The 22,691-nt window shown below is 38.0% G+C and overlaps 1 protein-coding gene across 1 annotated transcript in view; it reads right to left on the bottom strand.

Annotated features, from left to right (window-relative positions):
• LOC126237376 (dynein axonemal heavy chain 7) overlaps nt 1–22,691 on the bottom strand; it is a 1,033,797-nt gene that overhangs the window by 298,086 nt on the left and 713,020 nt on the right. Inside the window, exon 46 of the mRNA XM_049947460.1 lies at nt 11,456–11,589. Coding sequence (XP_049803417.1) covers nt 11,456–11,589 — 134 coding nt within the window. The remainder of the gene's footprint in view (nt 1–11,455; nt 11,590–22,691) is intronic.

Below are 22,691 nucleotides of genomic sequence, written 5' to 3'. Positions count from 1 at the left end.
ACATGCAAAAATATGCACAGATACATAAAAATATGGACAAATATGTAAAAAAGTACAGAAACATGGGAGAAAACAAATGATGAGGTATGAGAGTTTATGCGTGTTACAATAAGTGAAGAGAAGGGGAGGGGTGGATGGGTTAGGTTGAATATCATAAGTTCGTGAAGATAAGTGCGTGAAGATGAGAGATGAAGCAGGATAAAATCTACAGTAACCTACAGAAACATACTGTCCCCACAATCTCCATCCAACAGTTTCCACTCCCTCTGCACTACCACCTCTGCCCCATTCTCATCTTCACCCTTTTTATTTGCTGCCTTCTGCCAATGCACCCACCCATCTTTCCCCATCCTCTCTTTTTTCACTCCTTTTTTCCCCACCTCCCTGCCCTTTAATCTCCTGATGTTATGCATGTTGGCATTCTAGTACCTGCAGGACCTGCCAGACAGCGTTTGTCTCGCCCCCCACCTGTACACTACTATCGCTTCCCCTTCCTACCCCCTCCAGATTACTGCTTGTGTCCCATGTGACAGCTGCATCCTGATCTGAGCTGCTGCGGTTTGCGATCTGAGCTGCTGCAGTTTGCAGTCATGTGTGTGAGAGGTGTGCTTGCTTGTGTGTATGAATGGTGCATGTCTCTCTTTTACTTAGGAAGGCTGTAGCTGAAATCTTTATTTAAGTGTCTTTTAATTGTGCCTGTCTGCAACTCAAAGTGTCTTCTTTACAGCAAGTAGCAATCTGTCTTTTCCTACATTGTTGATAAACTTTAAATTAACATAGAATAATAATGGCTGCAAAGGAGGAGACTTTCAATGGATGCAGTGCTGGCAGGGCAGGAAATGAGGCTTTTCACAATTGAGATGCTGATGGTGAGGCTCCTCTTTTTGCTGTTTTCAGCTCCATTCTCTTCCACCATTTGTTTGAATGGCACTATATTACAATTGGATCAGGAAACATAGTGGCAGGAAAACAATCAGAATCAGCAATACTAAATGGGACAACACTTGCAATTTACTCTGGATGCACCTGTATGAGCCAATTTGCTACAGTTTCTTCTTGTTCAGCAGTTAACTTCTCCATCTGAATCTTTGATGTCAGATATTAGGGAGATGGTGAAATTTAAATATTTAGGTGAATGGACTGCAGAAAATTGTAATGAAAAGAAATCTGTCAGATCAAGAGTCCAGAAAATGGAGACAGCGTTTCAGTTAACAAAAAATGTTTACAACAAAAAGAGTCTCTCATGGAACTGCAAAATACGACACTACACAATAGTAATTAAAACAGAAGCTCTCTACGCATCTGAGACACTAAACCTTCAACACAGAACACTAAATGGGCAATTAGAAGTGAAAGAACGTAAAATAATGAGGAAAATCCTGGGACCAAGAACTAAAGATGATGTGCATTATCCAAAACCTAATGCAGAAATATATAAAAATATCTCCAAAATAACAGACACAACGCGCATGAGAAGAATCCAATTCATGGGGCATTTAGACAGAATGAACTCAAACAGGTTAACACACAAAATCCATACAGTTTTAAAGAACAAAACTACAAGACCAAACTGGTACAAACAGATGGAAAAAGACCTGAGAGAATAAAGGTAGAGGTTTTCCTCAACACTGCACTACAAACTATGTGCTGAAAAACGACACACCACTTCATTGAATAAGTTTGGTGATACGCGATTCAGTTGGGGGCGGGGGGGGGGGGGGGTGGAAGAAGAAGAAAGAAAGAAAGGAACTAGGTTAAGTGCTATAGATGAAAACCTAACTTTAGAAACAAACAATCAGAAATAATACAATCACAAAGTAATCACAGGCGGCACCACTGACATTTACAAAAATGGGAGAAAGTCAGCACTTGGATGACACTGTAAATTATTGCCAAAACTGTACAACACATATGTTAACATAACAAATGTATCAGTGTGACATGATCTCCCTCAGTGTTCATGTGTTAATAGAGAAACTGGGTGCTATAAAACTGAGCTATAGAAACTTTGTAAAAAGTTAAATAATATTTGTTTACTGGACACAAATGAAATGAAGTGTGAAGAACATACCAGGCATTGGCTTCACTTAAACAAAAACAGGAAGCTCAAGTTAGTGAACCAGAAAGTGGGAGTTCATGATGAACTGCCTAAAGCCAAGGACTCAGACCTGCATTTCTCAATCGTTTTCCTTCGCAGCACATGAAAGTAAGTTTCAATCTTTTGTAGCACCCCTGTATGTGTTTTTTCCTAAAAATAAAAAAGCAAAGAGGTAAAATGCAACTAGTACATTTTTTATAATTAAGAATATAATCATGCATAATGATGCATGATTTCTTGACGACTTGGCTACTCCAAGAAACAGTTTTGGTGATAAATTTTTTGTGTTCTTGATATTTTATCTCTGGATTGCTAGAAGACATTAAAAATCCCATGACACACCTGACATGAATGATGTGTCACAACACTGTGGTTGGGAAATGCTGTACGAGACTATAATTTCTTATGTGCAAGAAGCAACATAACAGCATTGAATTAAACACCCTGAATGTTAAAGAACTCTGTTCACATGGAAAAGACAAGTTTGGAAGTAAGTATATTGTCCTTGCAGTGCAGTGAGCAAGATCTTCAAAATAATTCCATGATTCAGAGTCCCTTATCCCAAAGTGTTATGACTTATACAAAATGAAAGGTAAAAAAAAGAAAAGATCATACCCCTTAGCAAAGAGCACTCGATATACGCAGTAATAAGCTCAATTTGCTGCAACTGTCCATGGATGAGCATTCACAACAACTATTAGTAATAACGGAACATGGACTGAAAGTTAGTGAAACTGAGTATTCCAAATTACAGGTTATATGTTCGCAAATAGATATTGCAAGTGAAGGGGGTGAAGTGGAAATATTTGTTAGTGAACATCTTACATTTAAAATAATCTCATTTCTTGAACAATAAACTCAATAAGGAACAACTGAAAGGTTGATGTCGTTGTCCATATAAATGATCATTCAAGTGGATCAGGTAAACACAAAGTTATTGGAGTTTACTGCCCACCAAATGCTCATGCGTTGCACTATTTTGACAGCCTTAACAGGGCTATAGGCAGTCCCATTGACCTTAGTATAGTTAGAGGCCTAATTCAGACACAAACTCAAACAAACAATATGGAACTGGCAGATACATTAAAATCATGCAATGCTGCAAATATAGTAAGCTCTGACACTATGGTGACAGATTCAAGCCCCAGTAAAACATATCAGCAATGGTCAACATAAATGGAAAAGATGCTGATGTGTTGATTTTCATTACTTAGGTCAGTAGTGTCAGTTGTTAGAGTATTTAAGCTCTGCTGTTCCAACAACAGCTAAAATAATTAAGAAGAAGCAGATTCTTCAAAACTAAGCCAGCAGAGGAGAGAAAGGACATTATTTACCAAGCTAAGGGTTCAGAAAGCAAATGACATGAATTTTATAGGGCTGTGATAAGGTGTTTTGACTAACATTGCCATTTCAAAAAGAAATGGGCAACAATAAACTGCCATATTATATTTATTCTTCAATGAAACTTCCACTTAGTCTAGTTAAGTTACTGCAAAATATATGTTCTTGACTGTATGATGATGATGAGGACCCATACTCCGAGGAGCGTAGGGGACGATGTGGGAGACCTGCACCGCTATACTACGCAAGGTCATAGCGGAGGTGGTTTGCCATTGCCTTCCTCTGACCGTAATGGGGATGAATGATGATGATGAACACAACACAACAACACCCAGACATCTCGAGGCACGGAAAATCCCAGACCCTGCCAGGGATCGAACCCGGGACCCCGTGCACAGGAAGCGAACGTTACTGCAAGACCATATAAAGGAAATGTTCAATCAAGCCACAAAACAGCCTTTAAGTCAGAACTTATACACGTGAAGGAACAAAATAAATAATTATGCAATAGAGCATTCAGCCAACATAGGTAAGGCATGCTGCACACTAATCAATAAACATCATAAAGCTACCAGCAAGGTGCAAATTGAAGCAGGCGGCATTACACATGGAGGCCATATAGTGAGAGATCTAAGTGCAATATGTAATTTGTTCAATAAGCACTTTACACTGTATCTCTTCTTTTGACCAACCAGTGGTCATTATATATCTAACACTGAGATGCCAAATAGCATCACACGTGATGTGATAGGTGAGCTCATACTGCCGAGTTCTTTGAAAGTTTGGCTCAATATTGTAATCACTGAAATAAACTCACATACTTTCTCACCCAGTGAAATTTCATTTTGTTTCCTCCTCTTTATCTGAACTGAATCACTTTGTTTGTCAGGCAGTACACACAGATATCCACAGAGACATCTGGTAGTGATCTTGTAGAAAATTCTATAAATGAGCCTTGCATGTGTACACTAAGGCAATTGTACAATAACAAATAACATAAGCAAATCAATATGGAATGATGCAAATGACTTAGCCAAAGACCTAAGTCTATCATTAGTACTATTCAACTGACAAGTGATAGACCCCCACTGTATTAATTCAGACAGCTTATGTGTGAACTCTGATGATTGTAGAAATTCTTATGTATAAAAATCAGTGCATATTTATGAAACAGATAAAACTGAAATTGAAACAATCATTAATAAAATGCAGAATAAGGTCTCCAATGCGTGAGATGAAATTTTCTCCATTATTACAGAAAGATGTAAACACTCAATCATTCCTGTTCTGTTGAATGTAAGTTTAAATGAAGGTGTGTTTCCATATGAATAAAAATTTGCAGTAGACAAGCCACTGCATAAAATGATATACCAACAAAGTCAATAACTACTGACTAACAGTTTAAGTCTGAATCCTAGTAAACAATTAAAAAACTATTGCACTAGATTAGAAAACTTTCTTGTCAATGAAAAGGTATGATATGAACCCAAAACAACTTTAGGTATAGCTATTCAACATCAACTGACACATGCCATCTAGTACTTATAACATTAACGAAATCAGATGAGAAAGAAAGGGTTCCAGGATTGTTCTTGGATCTGTCACATATATTTGAGACAGTATCTAATGAGCTGTTACTTGATAAATTGAAAATTTGTGGTATCCGAAGAATAGCTAAAAGTCTCTCACAATCATACCTATAAGCCAGACATCAGGTTCAGCAGACACGCACAAAGTACAGCTCTAGTTCATCTATAATAAAGGGTGGTGTGGCTGAAATATCAGTTCTGTGCTCTTTATTGTTCATATTACATAACAGCAAACCCAACTACACTTCATGATTGCAAAATATGTATAGGAGTTGGACATAAGCCCTAATCTCCTTATGCCCCCTCTCTATTTCCATCTCCTCCTCTCCCTCTCTTTGACCATCTCCTCCTCCTCCCTCTCTTTGACCATCACTTCCTCCTCCAGATCACCTCCTCTCCCTCATCCATCCTGGATTTTCCATTGTTTATTTTTTTTAAATAACATATGTAACAAGAATGAATATATATGGGAGAAACAATTTGTTTAATCATTTAAATGTCCTGCTATAGTAGTTAAAACTGACTGTGAATAAGAAAATAAGACCACAATTTTCACAACACAGCACAGAATTTTCTTTTTTGCATTCGGTTTTCACAGAAAACCTGTACACTGCTGTTTAAAACATATAATGCCTTTCCCTGTCTGAATGTTTATTAGAGTGTTGTGTAAAAATATGAAGTAAATTGGTTAATAACTTTTTCCAGTTTTTTGTTAAGAACAGAGCCCTATTACATATGAATTAGGTATACAGGGTGGTCAGTAACAAACTGAAAAGCCTGTAAGGAGGCTGCAGGGTAAGTTGTGCTGAGAAATAATTTTTAAGAAACAAATTCGACATGTTACACCATTTCCAAGTCAAATAGAACTGAAGTTAGCCAATCATGCAGTTGTGTCCACAAACTGAAGTGACCCACCACATGAAAACAGTGTTAGTTGTCTCACAAGGTAGATGACTGTAGTGGACTGTTAAGGCAGCCAGTCCACAGTGAAGTAGCCGAAAGGGCACGCGTCAACTCACGCCGTCTGGCGTTAAGTCTGGAACAGGATTCGTAATGAATGTGATAAAGAAAAGAACGTAGCTACTAGAACACTTAACTTTTATATTGTCCTTTGGTATACAGCATTCTGGATGATACAAGTGAGACTCTATCTTGAGGTACATGCAACATTACAAATGGTTAATGCCGCCTTGCTAGGTCGTAGCCATTAACTCAGCTGAAGGCTATTCTAACTGTCTCTCGGCAAATGAGAGAAAGGCTTCGTACGTGTAGTCGCTAGCAATGTCGTCCGTACAACTGGGGCGAGTGCTAGTACGTCTCTCGAGACCTGCCTTGTGGTGGCGCTCGGTCTGCGATCCTGACAGTGGCGACACGCGGGTCCGACATGTACTAATGGACCGCGGCAGATTTAAGCTACCACCTAGCAAGTGTGGTGTCTAGCGGTGACACCACAATGACAGCACATGAGACTGCTCGGACTTTGACTCAGGTCTGATCCTAACTACTAACCCATGCCAAAATTTTGTATCACTCCCTTATTAAATTTTAGGAAACCAAATGAAGGGCATGTTTGGCAACACCATCTCTGGCAGACCACTTTAATTTGCATGCACAATGCCTAACTTCAATGCTAATAAACTTCGAAATGATGCAACATTTCAAATTTTTTTCTTGGCAATTATTACTCAGCACAACCTACCCTGCAACACTCTTACAAGCTTTTCAGACTGTTTCTGACACCCTGTACATTTATATACTACATATATTAAAACATGTACGTCCATCCATGTAATGCATAAAAATCTTAAGTAAATCTGTCAAGAATTTTTTGAGACTTTTTATAAAAGCATTTCCTCTTTATGTTATGTTTATGTATTAAATATATTAAAAAGATATATAGCCTATGTCTGTCTGAATGCTCATTACAGTATCATGTAAAAGGTTTAAGTTAATTGGTAAAGGTCTTTTCAAGATTTTTGATAACAGTGTTGAATAACAGCCTGTCTTTATATAGAGATTAATGGTATACCCGCACTGCACAGTTTTGAACAACAACCTGTCTTTATATAGAGATTAATGGTATACACACATTGCACAGTAACAAGGTACTGAACTATGCAGATGAGAAAACAGTTGTTAACTGGAGCCCAGAGAGACTGATATGGCCCTGAACTGTTATTACTCTCATGTCTTGCTTGGCTTAAATTATTTCCAAAATAATTGCTTAAGTTTAAACCTTAGTAAATCAAGTCTAATGGACATTCAAATACACCCCCAACCCAATGGAGAGCAATGGAATGACATGTCTGATGACAGTAATAAAATAAAATTGGATAATAAAATTGTCTTCCTTGTTGTAATATCAGACAGGCACCTCTTTAGGGAATCATGTGATGTTCGCTATCTCTTTCAAGTAAAAAATTATGAAAATCAATTAATACTGTGAGAACAATGTTACAAATTCTGAATTATGAGTGAAATAGTATGACCTACTATAGTTTAGTGTACCCACATCTCACATGTGGAACTGAACTATGGGGGTGTTCCACTATCATGCATGTGAATAAGGTATTCATCCTGATAAAAATGCAGTACAGATTCTGAGCAAGGTAAGTTATAATGAGTCTTGCAAAGGGATGTTCAAAAAGAAATTACTAATGCTGCCATCAATATATGTTTATGAACCTGCTGAATTAATTTTGTAATACAAGCACCACAATAGTCTAAATAGAGATGAATATATTTACAATACTAGGAGAGATGTGATTACCATTTATAACAGCATAGTATCTTAATTAGATTTCAAAGTGGTGAAAAGATTGGCAAATTGCTACAATTGTTGATAAATGTAAAACTGTACACTTTGCAAAAAAAAAAAAAAAAAAAAAAAAAAAGATTATACTATGAATACAATATCAATGAGTCACTGTTGGAAATGCCCAACTCATCCAAATACAAATATGAATTGGAATGATCACATAGGCTCAGTTTTGGGTAAAGATGGTGGTAAACTACAGTTTATTGGTAGAATAAGAGGGAAGTGTAATTAGACTACAAAGGGCATTGCTTAAAATTATTCATGTGACCAGTTGTAGAACATTGCTCAAGTGTGTAGCGCCTGTACCATAAAGGACTAACTGATGATATTGAACATATACAGACAAGGGCAGCACAAAGGGTAACAAGTATGTTTGATCCATGGGAGGGTGTCAGAGATGCTGAAAGAACTGAACTGGCAGACTCTTGAAGACAGACAAACTATCCTGAAAATATCTACTAAAAAAATTTCAAGAACTTACTATAAATGATGACTCCAGGAATATACTACAACCCTCTACATATTGCTCACATATCGATCTTGAGGACAAGATTAGAATAATTACAGCAGGCACAGAGGCATTCAATCATTCTTCCCACACTCCATAAATGAATGGAATTGGAATAAACTCTAGTAACTAGCACAATGGGACAACCCTCCGACATGAGATTCATGGTGATTTGCGGAGTATAGTTGTAGATGTAGCTGTAGATGTAGAACATAAGAGGTGCAGACAACAAGCCCTATTATGTGGGGGTCAAATTTTATAACAAGTTTTTTAAAAAAAAAAAAACTTTGTGGAAGCTGCTTTAAAAGAGTCCTGAAAGAGTTCCTTAAAAAAAAATATATTTTTACAGAAGTAAGGAATTCCTTCACAGAGGAGCAGGACACTTCAATGTGTACCAATATATTTATAAGTACCAGTAATCAGTATATTGTACATAGAGGTTTTTTTGTTGTTTGTATTGCTCTCACCAAGTTATGTCAGGAACTATAAGGTGCTAAACTAGTTATTGAAAGAAAGTTGTATGTACATGGAAAATTATTTGTCCATCATCTAAACTGATACTAAATCGTATCATAAATAGCAGGACGGTTGATGGGAAACCAATCCTGTCAGAGGTAGCTAAGATCTTCAAAGACCAGTTGAATGCTTTGGACAGTGTCTTGAAGAGGTTATAATATGAACCTCAACAAAAATAAAACAAAGGTAATGGAAAACATTCAAATTAAATCAAATACTGCTGAAAAAATTACATTATGAAATGACAAACTAAAGGTAGTAGATGAGTTTGCTATCTGTGCAGAAAAATAACTGATAATGGCAAAAATAGAGAGAATATAAAATGTTGTTGGATATAGCAAGAACTAAGTTTCTGGAAAAGAGAAGTATTCTGAAATCAAATATAAATTTAAATGATAGGGAGCACTTTCTATGGGTATGTGGAGTGTAGACCAGCACAGATGTGAAACATGGACAATAAACTGTTCACATAACATGAGAACAGAAACATATGAATTGTAGATTGGCTAACTTATTAAGAGGCACTGAATCAAAATGGGAACAAAAGAAATATGTGGCATTATTTGATTAAAATAAGGGTTCAGTTGATAGGAAACATCATGAAGCATCAAGCAATCATTAATTTCGTAATGTCAGGAAGTTGGTGGTGGCCATGAAGTTGCTTGCAAAAGATATACTAACAGGGACATCTGCTTCAAAACAATCCACTGTTGTTGTTGTTATGGTCTTCAGTCCTGATACTGGTGTGATGCAGCTCTCCATGCTACTCTATCCTGTGCAAGCGTCTTCATCTCCCAGTACCTACTGCAGCTTATATCCTTCTGAATCTGCTTAGTGTATTCATCTCTTGGTCTTCTTCTATGATTTTTACCCTCCACGCTGCCCTCCAGTACTAAATTGGTGATCCCTTCATGCCTCAGAACATGTCCTACCAACCGACGCCCTTCTTCTAGTCAAGTTGTGCCACAAATTTCTCTTCTCCCAATCCTATTCAATACCTCCTCATTAGTTATGTGATCTACCCATCTAATCTTCTGCATTCTTCTGTAGCACCACATTTCAAAAGCTTCTATTCTCTTCTTGTCCAAACTAGTTATCGTCCACATTTCACTTCCATACATGGCTACACTCCATACAAATACTTTCAGAAATGACTTCCTGACACTTAAATCAATACTCGATGTTAACAAATTTTTCTTCTTCAGAAACGCTTTCCTTGCCATTGCCAGTCTACATTTTATATCCTCTCCACTTTGACCATCATCAGTTATTTTGCTCCCCAAATAGCAAAACTCCTTTACTACTTTAAGTGTCTCATTTCCTAATCTAATTCCCTCAGCATCACCTCACTTAATTCGACTACATTCCATTATCCTCGTTTTGCTTTTGTTGATGTTCATCTTATACCCTCCTTTCAAGACACTGTCCATTCCGTTCAACTGCTCTTCCAAGTCCTTTGCTGTCTCTGACAGAATTACATTGTCATCGGCGAACCTCAAAGTTTTTATTTCTTCTCCATGGATTTTAATTCCTACTCCAAACTTTTCTTTTGTTTCATTTACTACTTGCTCAATATACAGATTGAATAGCACCGGGGAGAGGCTACAACCCTGTCTCACTCCCTTCCCAACCCCTGCTACCCTTTCATGTCCCTCGACTCTTATAACTGCCATCTGCTTTCTGTACAAATTGTAAATAGCTTTTCGCTCCCTGTATTTTACCCCCACCACCTTCAGAATTTGAAAGAGAGTATTCCAGTCAACATAGTCAAAAGCTTTCTCTAAGTCTACAAATGCTAGAAATGTAGGTTTGCCTTTCCTTAATCTTTCTTCTAAGATAAGTCGTACGGTCAGTATTGCCTCACGTGTTCCAACATTTCTACGGAATCCAAACTGATCTTCCCCGAGGTCGGCTTCTACCAGTTTTTCCATTCGTCTCTAAAGAATTCGCGTTAGTATTTTGCAGCTGTGACTTATTAAACTGATAGTTTGGTAATTTTCACATCTGTCAACACCTGATTTCTTTGGGATTGGAATTATTATATTCTTCTTGAAGTCTGTGGGAATTTCACCTGTCTCATTCATCTTGCTCCCCAGATAGTAGAGTTTTGTCAGGACTGGCTCTCCCAAGGCTGTCAGTAGTTCTAATGGAATGTTGTCTGCTCCCTGGCCTTGTTTCGACTTAGGTCTTTCAGTGCTCTGTCAAACTCTTCACGCAGTATCTTATCTCCCATTTCGTCTTCATCTACATCCTCTTCAATTTGCATAATATTGTCCTCAAGAACATCGCCCCTGTATAGACCCTCTGTATACTCCTTCCACCTCTCTGCTTTCCCTTATTTGCTTAGAACTGGGTTTCCATCTGAGCTCTTGATATTCATGCAAGTGGTTCTCTTTTCTCCAAAGGTCTCTTTAATTTTCCTGTAGGCAGTATCTATCTTACCCTCGTGAGATAAGCCTCTACATCCTTACATTTGTCCTTCCACTATGGAAGGAAAAAAAAAGGTATATATAATGCTCAGTGTGAAATACTTTGAACTCCAACCAATGAAAATCAAGGGGTTGGGCCTCACAAAATTGTCTTACCTGAAATCCGATGAGTATTCAACAACAGAATCGCCTAATTTTATGCAGAGTGCACCTCCTTGCTTAAATGTCTGTCTCAGTAATACTGGCTCCAGCACAGCATCTATTTCTTCACCTATGTTCTCAAGAAGCACCTATAAAAAGAGATGGAATCTTAATTTCACTGTGCTTTTCTATTTTCATTTTTTGTCATAATGTTTCTAAAATTAAAACATAAATCTTATCCTACTCTTGAAATTTCATATTCTTACTTAAATTCCACTCTTTGGTAACTGTGAGACACAAACAGCATCCTATGCCTTCAATATCAAAAAGTTGTAACTGGAATCAGTCAACTAATAAATGTACCTGGGTGTAACAATTTGTAGGGATATGAAATGGAATAATCAGTTAGGCTCAGTCACAGGTAAAACGGGTATCAGACTTTGGCTCACTGACAAAGTACTAGGGAAATGCAATCAATCTGCAAAGGGGATTACTTACAAAAAACTCATCTGATCCTTTGTTGAATACTGCTCAAACATTTGGGAACAATAGCAAATATGATGAATGGTCATACGTTTGTTTCACCAACAGGAGTGTCTCACAACAATGCTGAAAAAGTATGTAAGAAAAATGCATACTATTCAAAAAAAAAAAAAAACTATTCACAAAGTTTCAGGAATGACCTTCAAGTTAAGAAATGAGAAGTATACTACAACCCCATACGTATCAATTCCATACAGATCATGATGTTCCAATTAGACTATTTACAGCACACAGAGAAGTGTTCAACCAGTCATTCTTTCCATGCTCCGTATATGAACAAAATCGTAAGGAGCCTTATTACTGGTACAATGGGAAGTACCTTCTGCCATGCTCTTCACAGTGGTTTGTACAGAATGGATGGAGATGGAGGATGTTTTGAAGATGAAAATGCACTACAAGTCTTGAGTGGACATGAGTGTAAAACGTTAATGAAGAAAGTTCACAGAGCATATTTGAAAGTAGGCCTAAAATCAGTTTTCAATATCTTAAGTATACACCAAAAAGAAAAAGAGTAAAAACTGACAATGAAATCCGGAAACCAAGTGATGAGGTTTTGTTTTTAGGCCAGTCGAAGTTAATTACTGGATGGATACCAAAATACATTCACAGTAGTAAAATGGTGTGCAGTGGTTTTAATAAGTAACTAGAGGTTTTAAAACTAAGCTTCTGATGTGTTTGGAAACAAAAGCCTATCTATACCCAGAGTGCACTGACTTACAATAATGTGATGAGTGTAAACAGTTAATGAAAAAAGTTAATAGAGTACATCTGAAAGTAAGTCTAAAATCATTTACAATATGCAAAGTATACATTATAAAAAAACTGTAAAATTTGATACTGAAGTCTTACAACCAAATTAAGCATTTTTATTTTTACATCAGGTTGAAGAAAATTACTTGGTGGATAGCGAAAGAAATTAAGAGGGGCAAAAATGCCTTCAGTGATTTTAATAAGTAAATAGAGGTTGTAAACTAAAGCTTCTGATGTGTCTGAAAACAAAACCTTATACTCAGTGTGCATTGATTTATAGCAATGTGATAAGCACTTTTAAAGTGGAAACCATTCAAAAACTGAAAATTGCCGAGCCAAAAATGGAGGGACAGTAGAATAAAGAAATGTACCAGGGAACAGACTGGCACACAAGAAAAAAGAAAAATGAACTGGAGATGTGTTTGGAAACATTACCCAAGCAAATGGAGCAATGAAATGAAGCTTATAAGAAAAGAACAAGAAGGATTTGTAAGATGAATACAGGAAATCAGAAGATGTGCGAAAGCTGCAGGGATATCCATAGATGAAGACTAGACAAAAAATGCTTAGAAAAGTCTATAGTATGGCTTTATCTAGCAATGGACACCAAATGGCTGATGATGATGATGATGATTATAATAATGTCCCTATCTGATGGATAAATTTGGAAAGCTAAATAGCCTCTCAGCATCAAAATAACAGGAAATGAAGCAAATGTGGAGCTTTGGAATTACAAAGTGATTTAATTTATTATAAAATTATTCAAAACAACTTTTTTATAGATATTTCCTTGTCTTGGATCAATCATAAGAGCTACTTTCAACACTTGACAAACTGCTTTCTTCATACCGTAATGACAGAAGAGCTTCATTTTAAGTTTATTCTGTTGCAATTTTGATGAGTTACAAATGATTGATGAATTAAAAATTTAAATTGTGCATCTCTGAACTTACGTGATCGAAAAAAGCTGATTAGTGTAACTAGCAGCACCTCAGTGCAAAGAAAATTTAATAAATTGTCCCCAAAATTGTTTTGGATAAACTGTGCAAGCAAACATCAAGAATGATGTTCTTTGAATAAGGGATGAAGGGATTCTTCCTTTCTTATTCACAGTTAAACATTTCACACAATTTGAGAGCACTCTTTTCACCTTGTCAGTTAAATCTTGTACACAATAATCTTGTTTTACTTTCTCCTCAGTTTTCTTAAGTGCAGAATGACCTTTCTCATCCCCAAGATTGATGATTTCACATTGCATAGTGCATGGAACCTCCAAAGTCTCTCTTCTGTCATAGAATTTGAAAAGAATTCCCTTTCATTAAAACATTTTCTTAAGTCTGTTCTCTCGGAGTACTCTTGCTTGTTGTCATGCCATCATCCTTCTCATGGGCTTTCCTGATTCTTGCTATTAAACCACCTACAAAGCCAAACATAACATTCACACAATGACTTAAGGCATCTACGATTTTCAGTCTGATGGGGTAGGTATACTCTTCCAAGACTAAACCCAATCTTGCTATTCTTGGTGACAAGTCCTTCTTATCCATAGCCTTTTGGAATGTAGCAAAGTCAGTTACAGTTTTAAAATATATTCCTAGTAAATCCACCCAAAATTACCTTATGGCATTAATGATAGCTAAAACATCTAGCTTGTAATTGCTGTATTTTCCTCTTAAGGTGTTGTTTTTACTCATATATGAGACTGAACAGAAATTGTAGTCATCTGATGATTTGTGTACTAGTACAGCTCCAAAACATTCATCGTGTGTGCCCATGTTTAGTTCAGTTTCGTGTTTTGGCCTGAAGATTTTTAATACTGGATCCAAAGAAAAAATATCACTGAACATCTTGAATGCTTATCTCAGCTCTTCTTCAAACTTACATTCACAACTATTCTTCAATAAATCAATCTGAGGGTTGGCAGTTGCAAAGTAAATTGAGATAAACTTCCTTAAGTATCCTGTTGGATCTAGGAAATTTTGCATTACTCTAACAGATTTCAGTTCTCAAAAGCACTGAACAGCTACATCTTCTTAGAAGAAGGTCAACTTTGTAGACACTGCATAATGTACTCAAGAAAATCAACAGTTCTCTCCAAAAACTGGCATTTTGAAAAATTTGTTTACAAGCCATATTCTGCTGCAGTTTTCAACACTATACCAAGGTGCTAAAGTGTCTCATCATCACCTTTTGTTAATACTATAATATCATCCATGTAAATAAATAAGATGTTCTCTCAAGCCAGTGCCAAAGAACCAGTGTTTATAAAATTCTGGAACACTGTAGATGAATTTGACAAGCCAAACTGACTTTCCTGAAATGAAATTGACCTGAGTGTGTCACAAATGACATATATTTTTGGCTTTCTCATTCAACATCAACCTGGAGATGGGGAGGGGAAAAAACAGTTCTTGAGGTCCAGAGCAGGAAAATACACAGGAGTGTTGAAGTTTATCTAAAAGATCTACTAAGAGGGGTAATGGGTAATGATCTTTCACTGTGATAGTGTTTAATTTTCTGTAGTCTACACACACATAATAATATCCATTATTCTTTTTTATAGCTACAGTCTAACTAGAATACTCAGATGAACTTGAGTCCATATTCCTTGATCAAGCCCACTCTGGACTTGGTTGTCAAAAATTTCTTTCTCTCCTGGTGAGTATCTTATGGATTTACTATGTATCAGTTGTTGTTCTCTCACAATAATATTCATTCTGACATCAGTGGACTTTGTCTTCATTGGAGTGTAATTACTCACTAAATCTCCAATGTGTTCCTTTGTTTCATCACTAACAGAGATTTTGATATCTACTTTAATCACTAACAGAGCTTTCAGTATCTAATTATGGTTTGTCTGCCAATATGGATACACACGAGATGACATTCTTGTTTTCATTTCCTAAAAGTAACTCCATACTTGTTTATTAAAACTTCAGTCTGATCTAGAAAATTGTTTCCAAGTACTATTTCTAAATTCATTTTATCTCTAGAAACCACATAAATATATGTTTCAATTTTCACATCATCAATCTGAACAATGCCTGTTAAACACCTTTGTGGAGAGACAAAGTTTTAGCCAAATCCTGTCAAGACTACATCTGTTTCTTGGAAACCTAGAGCATCTACAATGTTGTAAACATTCTGTTGCAATAAATTAAATTGGCTGCCACAGTCAATCAGATCCTTCACCTCTCAGTTACTTATTAGTATGTTTTCAAATTTACAGTTTTTAATACTCTAAAACAGTGTTTGCATTCATAGACAACTTTTGATTATTCTTCACCTTTATGTCATCAGATGAGATATGGCCAAACTCATTGGTCTTGAAGCATCTCTTTTCCCTGTCCGTCCCTGGTAGCTGAGTGGTCAGTGCGACGGAATGTCATACTTAATGGCCTGGGTTCGATTTCCGGCTGGGTCGGAGATTTTCTCCACTCAGGGACTGGGTGTTGTATTGTCCTTATTATCATCATTTCATCCCCATGGACATGCAAGTCGCCAAAATGGCGTCAACTCTAAAGACTTGCACCAGACAAATGGTCTACCCGATGCGAGGCTCCAGCCACATGGCATTTCCATTTCCATCTCTTTCCCTTGCTCTTGTGGTTGCTGTCACTTGACTCATGACACTTGCACGACAACTGTAACACTTTTGTTTGAATCCCAAGCTGCACTTTTAGTATATCTGTTACTTGGAATTTTTAGCAACTTTCTTACTGGAGTTTAAAGTTTCATTATGATAACTTTTGTTATTTCCGTTCCATAAAGACTTTGCAGCTCTTTCATAACACTACATTTTTTCTTTAAACTCTATCACTCTCGCAGCATCATAAAGTAGAAGTTTTGTAACTGAGTCGTCTTCTATCTTGGCAATCACATACTGAAATAAATGAGTCATTTTCAATATCAGCACAGCTGGCAATTTCCTTCACTATGAGAAAATATTCTTGAAGAGACTTTTTCATTTGTTTGTTCATCAAGACAACAGATGGTGTTCACTGCAGCACTTGTTTTCATATTGAATTCTTACTGTAAGGCTTTCTTCAGTGCAGTCCATACTATAAGGCCTTTCTCGCCCTAAATAAAAAGCTTAGCCAAACCGTAAACTGATTTTTTTCATGACAATAATCATTTGCAGTTCACTCCAATCCATTAAAGACACTGTCTCTTCAAAGTCCATTCCAGTTTTTAACTGGACATCCATCACTGCCACTAAATGACTGAAGCACACCCTTGACATCATGAAATTAACAGAGAAAATTTACATTGATCTTTTGAATTTGATGACAATCATGTTTCACTTCTTATTTCCTGTTTCTAAATTGGAATCTTTCCCTGCTTTCTTTTCAAGTAAACTGAATCTTTTATCACTATCTGTTTGGATTGCATCCTCTTCTTCATCAGCATCACTGTCCTCTTCACATTCTATTGTCATTAATTTTCATCACAAGTTTTTCAATGTTGGATAAATAGTCCAGTCCATTATTTTTCACCCCACTACTTATACATAACATACTGCAAATTGCTCTTAACTCTGCTTCTGAAAATGATACTTTAACGAATGACTTGTTAGCTTCAAGTTCACCACATGGTGATTGAAAAGTAACACCAGAAAATTCTCACAAGTATTTCTGATATTTTCTGCCATCTGGAACTGTTCTGAAAATTAACTTACGTAGAGATTTGATGGGTTTAACCAGCACAGAGTTTGTGTTTTTATTTACATTTTTTATTTCAACTAACACTGCAATTTCTAGATCTTCCTTCTTCTTTTTCACCTATTTTTCCTTTTGTCACATTTAAAATTTCCTTTCACATCACTTTGTTACTTCTAATAACTATTAAAATGTGAATCCTTGTCATGCATCCAACATCAACATAAGTACATGCTGTTACATTGTCACAGGCAAAGAAGTTCGTCTTACACATCATATATTACGCAGTAAAACTGTGTCCTCAATCATTCAGTTGATATGACACAGCCCCAAAATTTGTAGGAAAAACATTTCTAATTTTCATGAAGAACTGATGGAAAACTTTATTAATACATTTATTAATCTCTTAGTTACAACTTCAGTATTGAACATTCAAAACAAACAAAAAATAAACTTATATCTGCTTTCTTTAGTAATAACATATGAAAATTAAGTTCAAATTAAAAATATATCACTTTGACATAAGGATACCAAGTCCAGAAATGAATTACTCAGAATTTATGGAGACAAAGCTGTTGTGGAATAACTGTCAATGGAACAAAAGAATCTATGTTTGGTTATTTTATCATATAACATAGCAATAGATCTTTCAGGCCAAAATCACATAAAATATTTTTTTATTCAGCACAACTGGTTTCAACAGACTATGATATTATCTTCAGGTCTTAAAATCTCCTGTTGTAAAACATGTACATTTTATGCTGACTTCACGCATAAGATGTCAAGTGGATAAAAAAAGCACATTTCTGCGTGGGGCCAGTGTAAAATGAACATGTTTTACAACAAAAGATGTTAAGACCTGAAGATAGCAGCATAGCCTGCTGAAACCGGTTGTCTTAAAAAAAAAAAATGCGATCTTGGAAGTTGAATGGGACCACCCTTCAGTTCTCTCAAACTGAGAAAGTTTTATCAGGCCAAGTTTCCACATAGAGCACATTAGTTACACATCATGTGCGTAAAACTGGAAAGTCATTAAGTTTTGAAGAGGAATAATGGAAATAGAGCAAGTGGTACCACAATACAATTAATAAAGAGGACAACTAACTGTATGGACTTTTGGTTTGGAAGAAGCCTTGCTTGTCCATGTGGTTGAGCCTTCAGTCAGGGCTCTGTCAGTTACACATGATATTTTTGTGTGCCATACACTACAGCAAGAGAAGCAATGCAGGAGTACCTGTTACATTCCTGTTACGCACAGAAAGTGCAAGCTTAAATTTCTGCTTACTTCAGATCTTATGATTTGTTTGTGTTGCAGGCCTTACGTTTGATATGTGCTTTCATGCATATTGACTTCTCTCAGATGAAGTCTACTTCACTAGGGACAATACACTCAATAGCCACAACCAATAACCCCACCCATAATTCTTTAAAGATCACACATCTGTGCTCCATTCTACTGTTCTGACGACTTAAAGTGCAAGTGTGAATCTGGGTTATATTGGCTTATTCCACCAAACCACCTTCCACTTATTTACGAGATGACTTACTTGGAATTTGCAGCCACTATTCTTTACTGAATAGCCAGCTGCTGGAAACCCTCTTGATTTCTTCTCCATCGAATAATGTTAGGTACAGGAACTTTTATACTCTTTCTACTTACGAAATATGTAGACATACAAACCTTACTTTTCATCAACTAACGATGTATTTGACCCCCATACACAATAAAAATCTCACTTTCCACATGAATATGTAACTCCCTGCAAGTCTTTCATACAGGCAGATGTTAGAAACAAATAGTTACAGTTAAAAGAAAGTTGGCTTGGATACCATGACCTTTCTTAAAATGAATCATAAAATGAATCTCGCCTCTAACAAGGTTGTGTCAAGAGTCTTGTTTTAATAACAATAGTCAATGACACAAAAAGGACAGAGCTGCATATAAACTCCATGGTTCTTCCTTACACATGCACTAAAACATCTATGGATTGCTGTGTGATCACCGCGTCTACTTTTTTCCTCACAGCTGATTTTAAACCTGCGCACACGAACATGTGATGCACAATAGGTAGGATTCTACCATCCCACACTCACATCCAGAATATCATGTGTTCGAGACGGTAGAAGACTGAGTGGTTCTATAATTTTCACAGCAATTCTCAAATCACTACATCATTTTAAGAAAAGTAAGTTTTCATGTAAGTCAGTGTTTCTGATATCATACCCCCTGAACTATGTACTGGATAGTAATAAAATTTTGCAGGTACATCATGTACATTCATGAACATTCAGTGGTGTATGTGGATGCTGTATACAAAAAAGTTGCAGATTGAGTTAAATGGAACTGGCTGATGGGTCACAATTTCATGGCAATACAGAGAACACTATATGCAACCCATAAGATGTGCCTAATGTACTTTGCTTGGGCACACTGCAATGTATACTGAGTCAGTGACAGTAAAGTGTTTTATTTCTCACTGATATTGCTATATAGCTAGGCAGTGCACTGAGTTGATTTGGCTCATGATGAGATGTAGCACATAAATTGATGTATAGTAAGCGTGAGTGTGTGAGCTATTATTTGTTGATACAGTGAAGTTGGAAGTTGTTATATGTTTTCATTATCAAATACTGGATTAGTGCTGTCTGAGTAATTTGTCCCCCCCCCATGAACCATGGACCTTGCCGTTGGTGGGGAGGCTTGCGTGCCTCAGCGATACAGATGGCCGTACCGTAGGTGCAACCACAACGGAGGGGTATCTGTTGAGAGGCCAGACAAACATGTGGTTCCTGAAGAGGGGCAGCAGCCTTTTCAGTAGTTGCAGGGGCAACAGTCTGGATGATTGACTGATCTGGCCTTGTAACATTAACCAAAACGGCCTTGCTGTGCTGGTACTGCGAACGGCTGAAAGCAAGGGGAAACTACAGCCGTATTTTTTCCCGAGGACATGCAGCTTTACTGTATGATTAAATGATGATGGCGTCCTCTTGGGTAAAATATTCCAGAGGTAAAATAGTCCCCCATTCGGATCTCCGGGCGGGGACTACTCAAGAGGACGTCGTTATCAGGAGAAAGAAAACTGGCGTTCTACAGATCGGAGCGTGGAATGTCAGATCCCTTAATCGGGCAGGTAGGATAGAAAATTTAAAAAGGGAAATGGATAGGTTAAAGTTAGATACAGTGGGAATTAGTGAAGTTCAGTGGCACGAGGAACAAGACTATTACAGGGTTATAAATACAAAATCAAATAGGGGTAATGCAGGAGTAGGTTTAATAATGAATAAAAAAATAGGAGTGCGGGTTAGCTCCTACAAACAGCATAGTGAATGCATTATTGTGGCCAAGATAGACACAAAGCCCATGCCTACTGCAGTAGTACAAGTTTATATGCCAACTAGCTCTGCAGATGATGAAGAAATAGATGAAATGTATGACGAGGTAAAAGAAATTATTCATGTAGTGAAGGGAGACGAAAATTTAATAGTCATGGGTGACTGGAATTCATCAGTAGGAAAAGGGAGAGAAGGAAACATAGTATGTGAATATGGATTGGGGGGAAGAAATGAAAGAGGAAGCCGCCTTGTAGAATTTTGCACAGAGCATAACTTAATCATAGCTAACACTTGGTTCAAGAATCATAAAAGAAGGTTGTATACCTGGAAGAATCCTGAAGATACTAAAAGGTATCAGATAGATTATATAATGGTAAGACAGAGATTTAGGAACCAGGTTTTAAATTGTAAGACATTTCCAGGGGCAGATGTGGATTCTGACCACAATCTATTGGTTATGAACTGCAGATTGAAACTGAAGAAACTGCAAAAAGGTGGGAATTTAAGGAGATGGGACCTGGATAAACTGAAAGAACCAGAGGTTGTAGAGAGTTTCAGGGAGAGCATAAGGGAACAATTGACAGGAATGGGGGAAAGAAATACAGTAGAAGAAGAATGGGTAGCTCTAAGGGATGAAGTAGTGAAGGCAGCAGACGATCAAGTAGGTAAAGAGACAAGGGCTAATAGAAATCCTTGGGTAACAGAAGAAATATTGAATTTAATTGATGAAAGGAGAAAATACACTCCTGGAAATGGAAAAAAGAACACATTGACACCGGTGTGTCAGACCCACCATACTTGCTCCGGACACTGCGAGAGGGCTGTACAAGCAATGATCACACGCATGGCACAGCGGACACACCAGGAACCATGGTGTTGGCCGTCGAATGGCGCTAGCTGCGCAGCATTTGTGCACCGCCGCCGTCAGTGTCAGCCAGTTTGCCGTGGCATACGGAGCTCCATCGCAGTCTTTAACACTGGTAGCATGCCGCGACAGCGTGGACGTGAACCGTATGTGCAGTTGACGGACTTTGAGCGAGGGCATATAGTGGGCATGCGGGAGGCCGGGTGGACGTACCGCCGAATTGCTCTACACGTGAGGCGTGAGGTCTCCACAGTACATCGATGTTGTCGCCAGTGGTCGGCGGAAGGTGCACGTGCCCGTCGACCTGGGACCGGACCGCAGCGACGCACGGATGCACGCCAAGACCGTAGGATCCTACGCAGTGCCGTAGGGGACCGCACCGCCACTTCCCAGCAAATTAGGGACACTGTTGCTCCTGGGGTATCGGCAAGGACCATTCGCAACCGTCTCCATGAAGCTGGGCTACGGTCACGCACACCGTTAGGCCGTCTTCTGCTCACGCCCCAACATCGTGCAGCCCGCCTCCAGTGGTGTCGCGACAGGCGTGAATGGAGGGACGAATGGAGACGTGTCGTCTTCAGCGATGAGAGTCGCTTCTGCCTTGGTGCCAATGATGGTCGTATGCGTGTTTGGCGCCGTGCAGGTGAGCGCCACAATCAGGACTGCATACGACCGAGGCACACAGGGCCAACACCCGGCATCATGGTGTGGGGAGTGATCTCCTACACTGGCCGTACACCACTGGTGATCGTCGAGGGGACACTGAATAGTGCACGGTACATCCAAACCGTCATCGAACCCATCGTTCTACCATTCCTAGACCGGCAAGGGAACTTGCTGTTCCAACAGGACAATGCACGTCCGCATGTATCCCGTGCCACCCTACGTGCTCTAGAAGGTGTAAGTCAACTACCCTGGCCAGCAAGATCTCCGGATCTGTCCCCCATTGAGCATGTTTGGGACTGGATGAAGCGTCGTCTCACGCGGTCTGCATGTCCAGCACGAACGCTGGTCCAACTGAGGCGGCAGGTGGAAATGGCATGGCAAGCCGTTCCACAGGACTACATCCAGCATCTCTACGATCGTCTCCATGGGAGAATAG

This window comes from Schistocerca nitens, chromosome 2, assembly GCF_023898315.1.
Source record: "Schistocerca nitens isolate TAMUIC-IGC-003100 chromosome 2, iqSchNite1.1, whole genome shotgun sequence".
Lineage (NCBI taxonomy): Eukaryota > Metazoa > Arthropoda > Insecta > Orthoptera > Acrididae > Schistocerca > Schistocerca nitens.
This window is presented reverse-complemented; position numbering and strand designations above follow the sequence as displayed.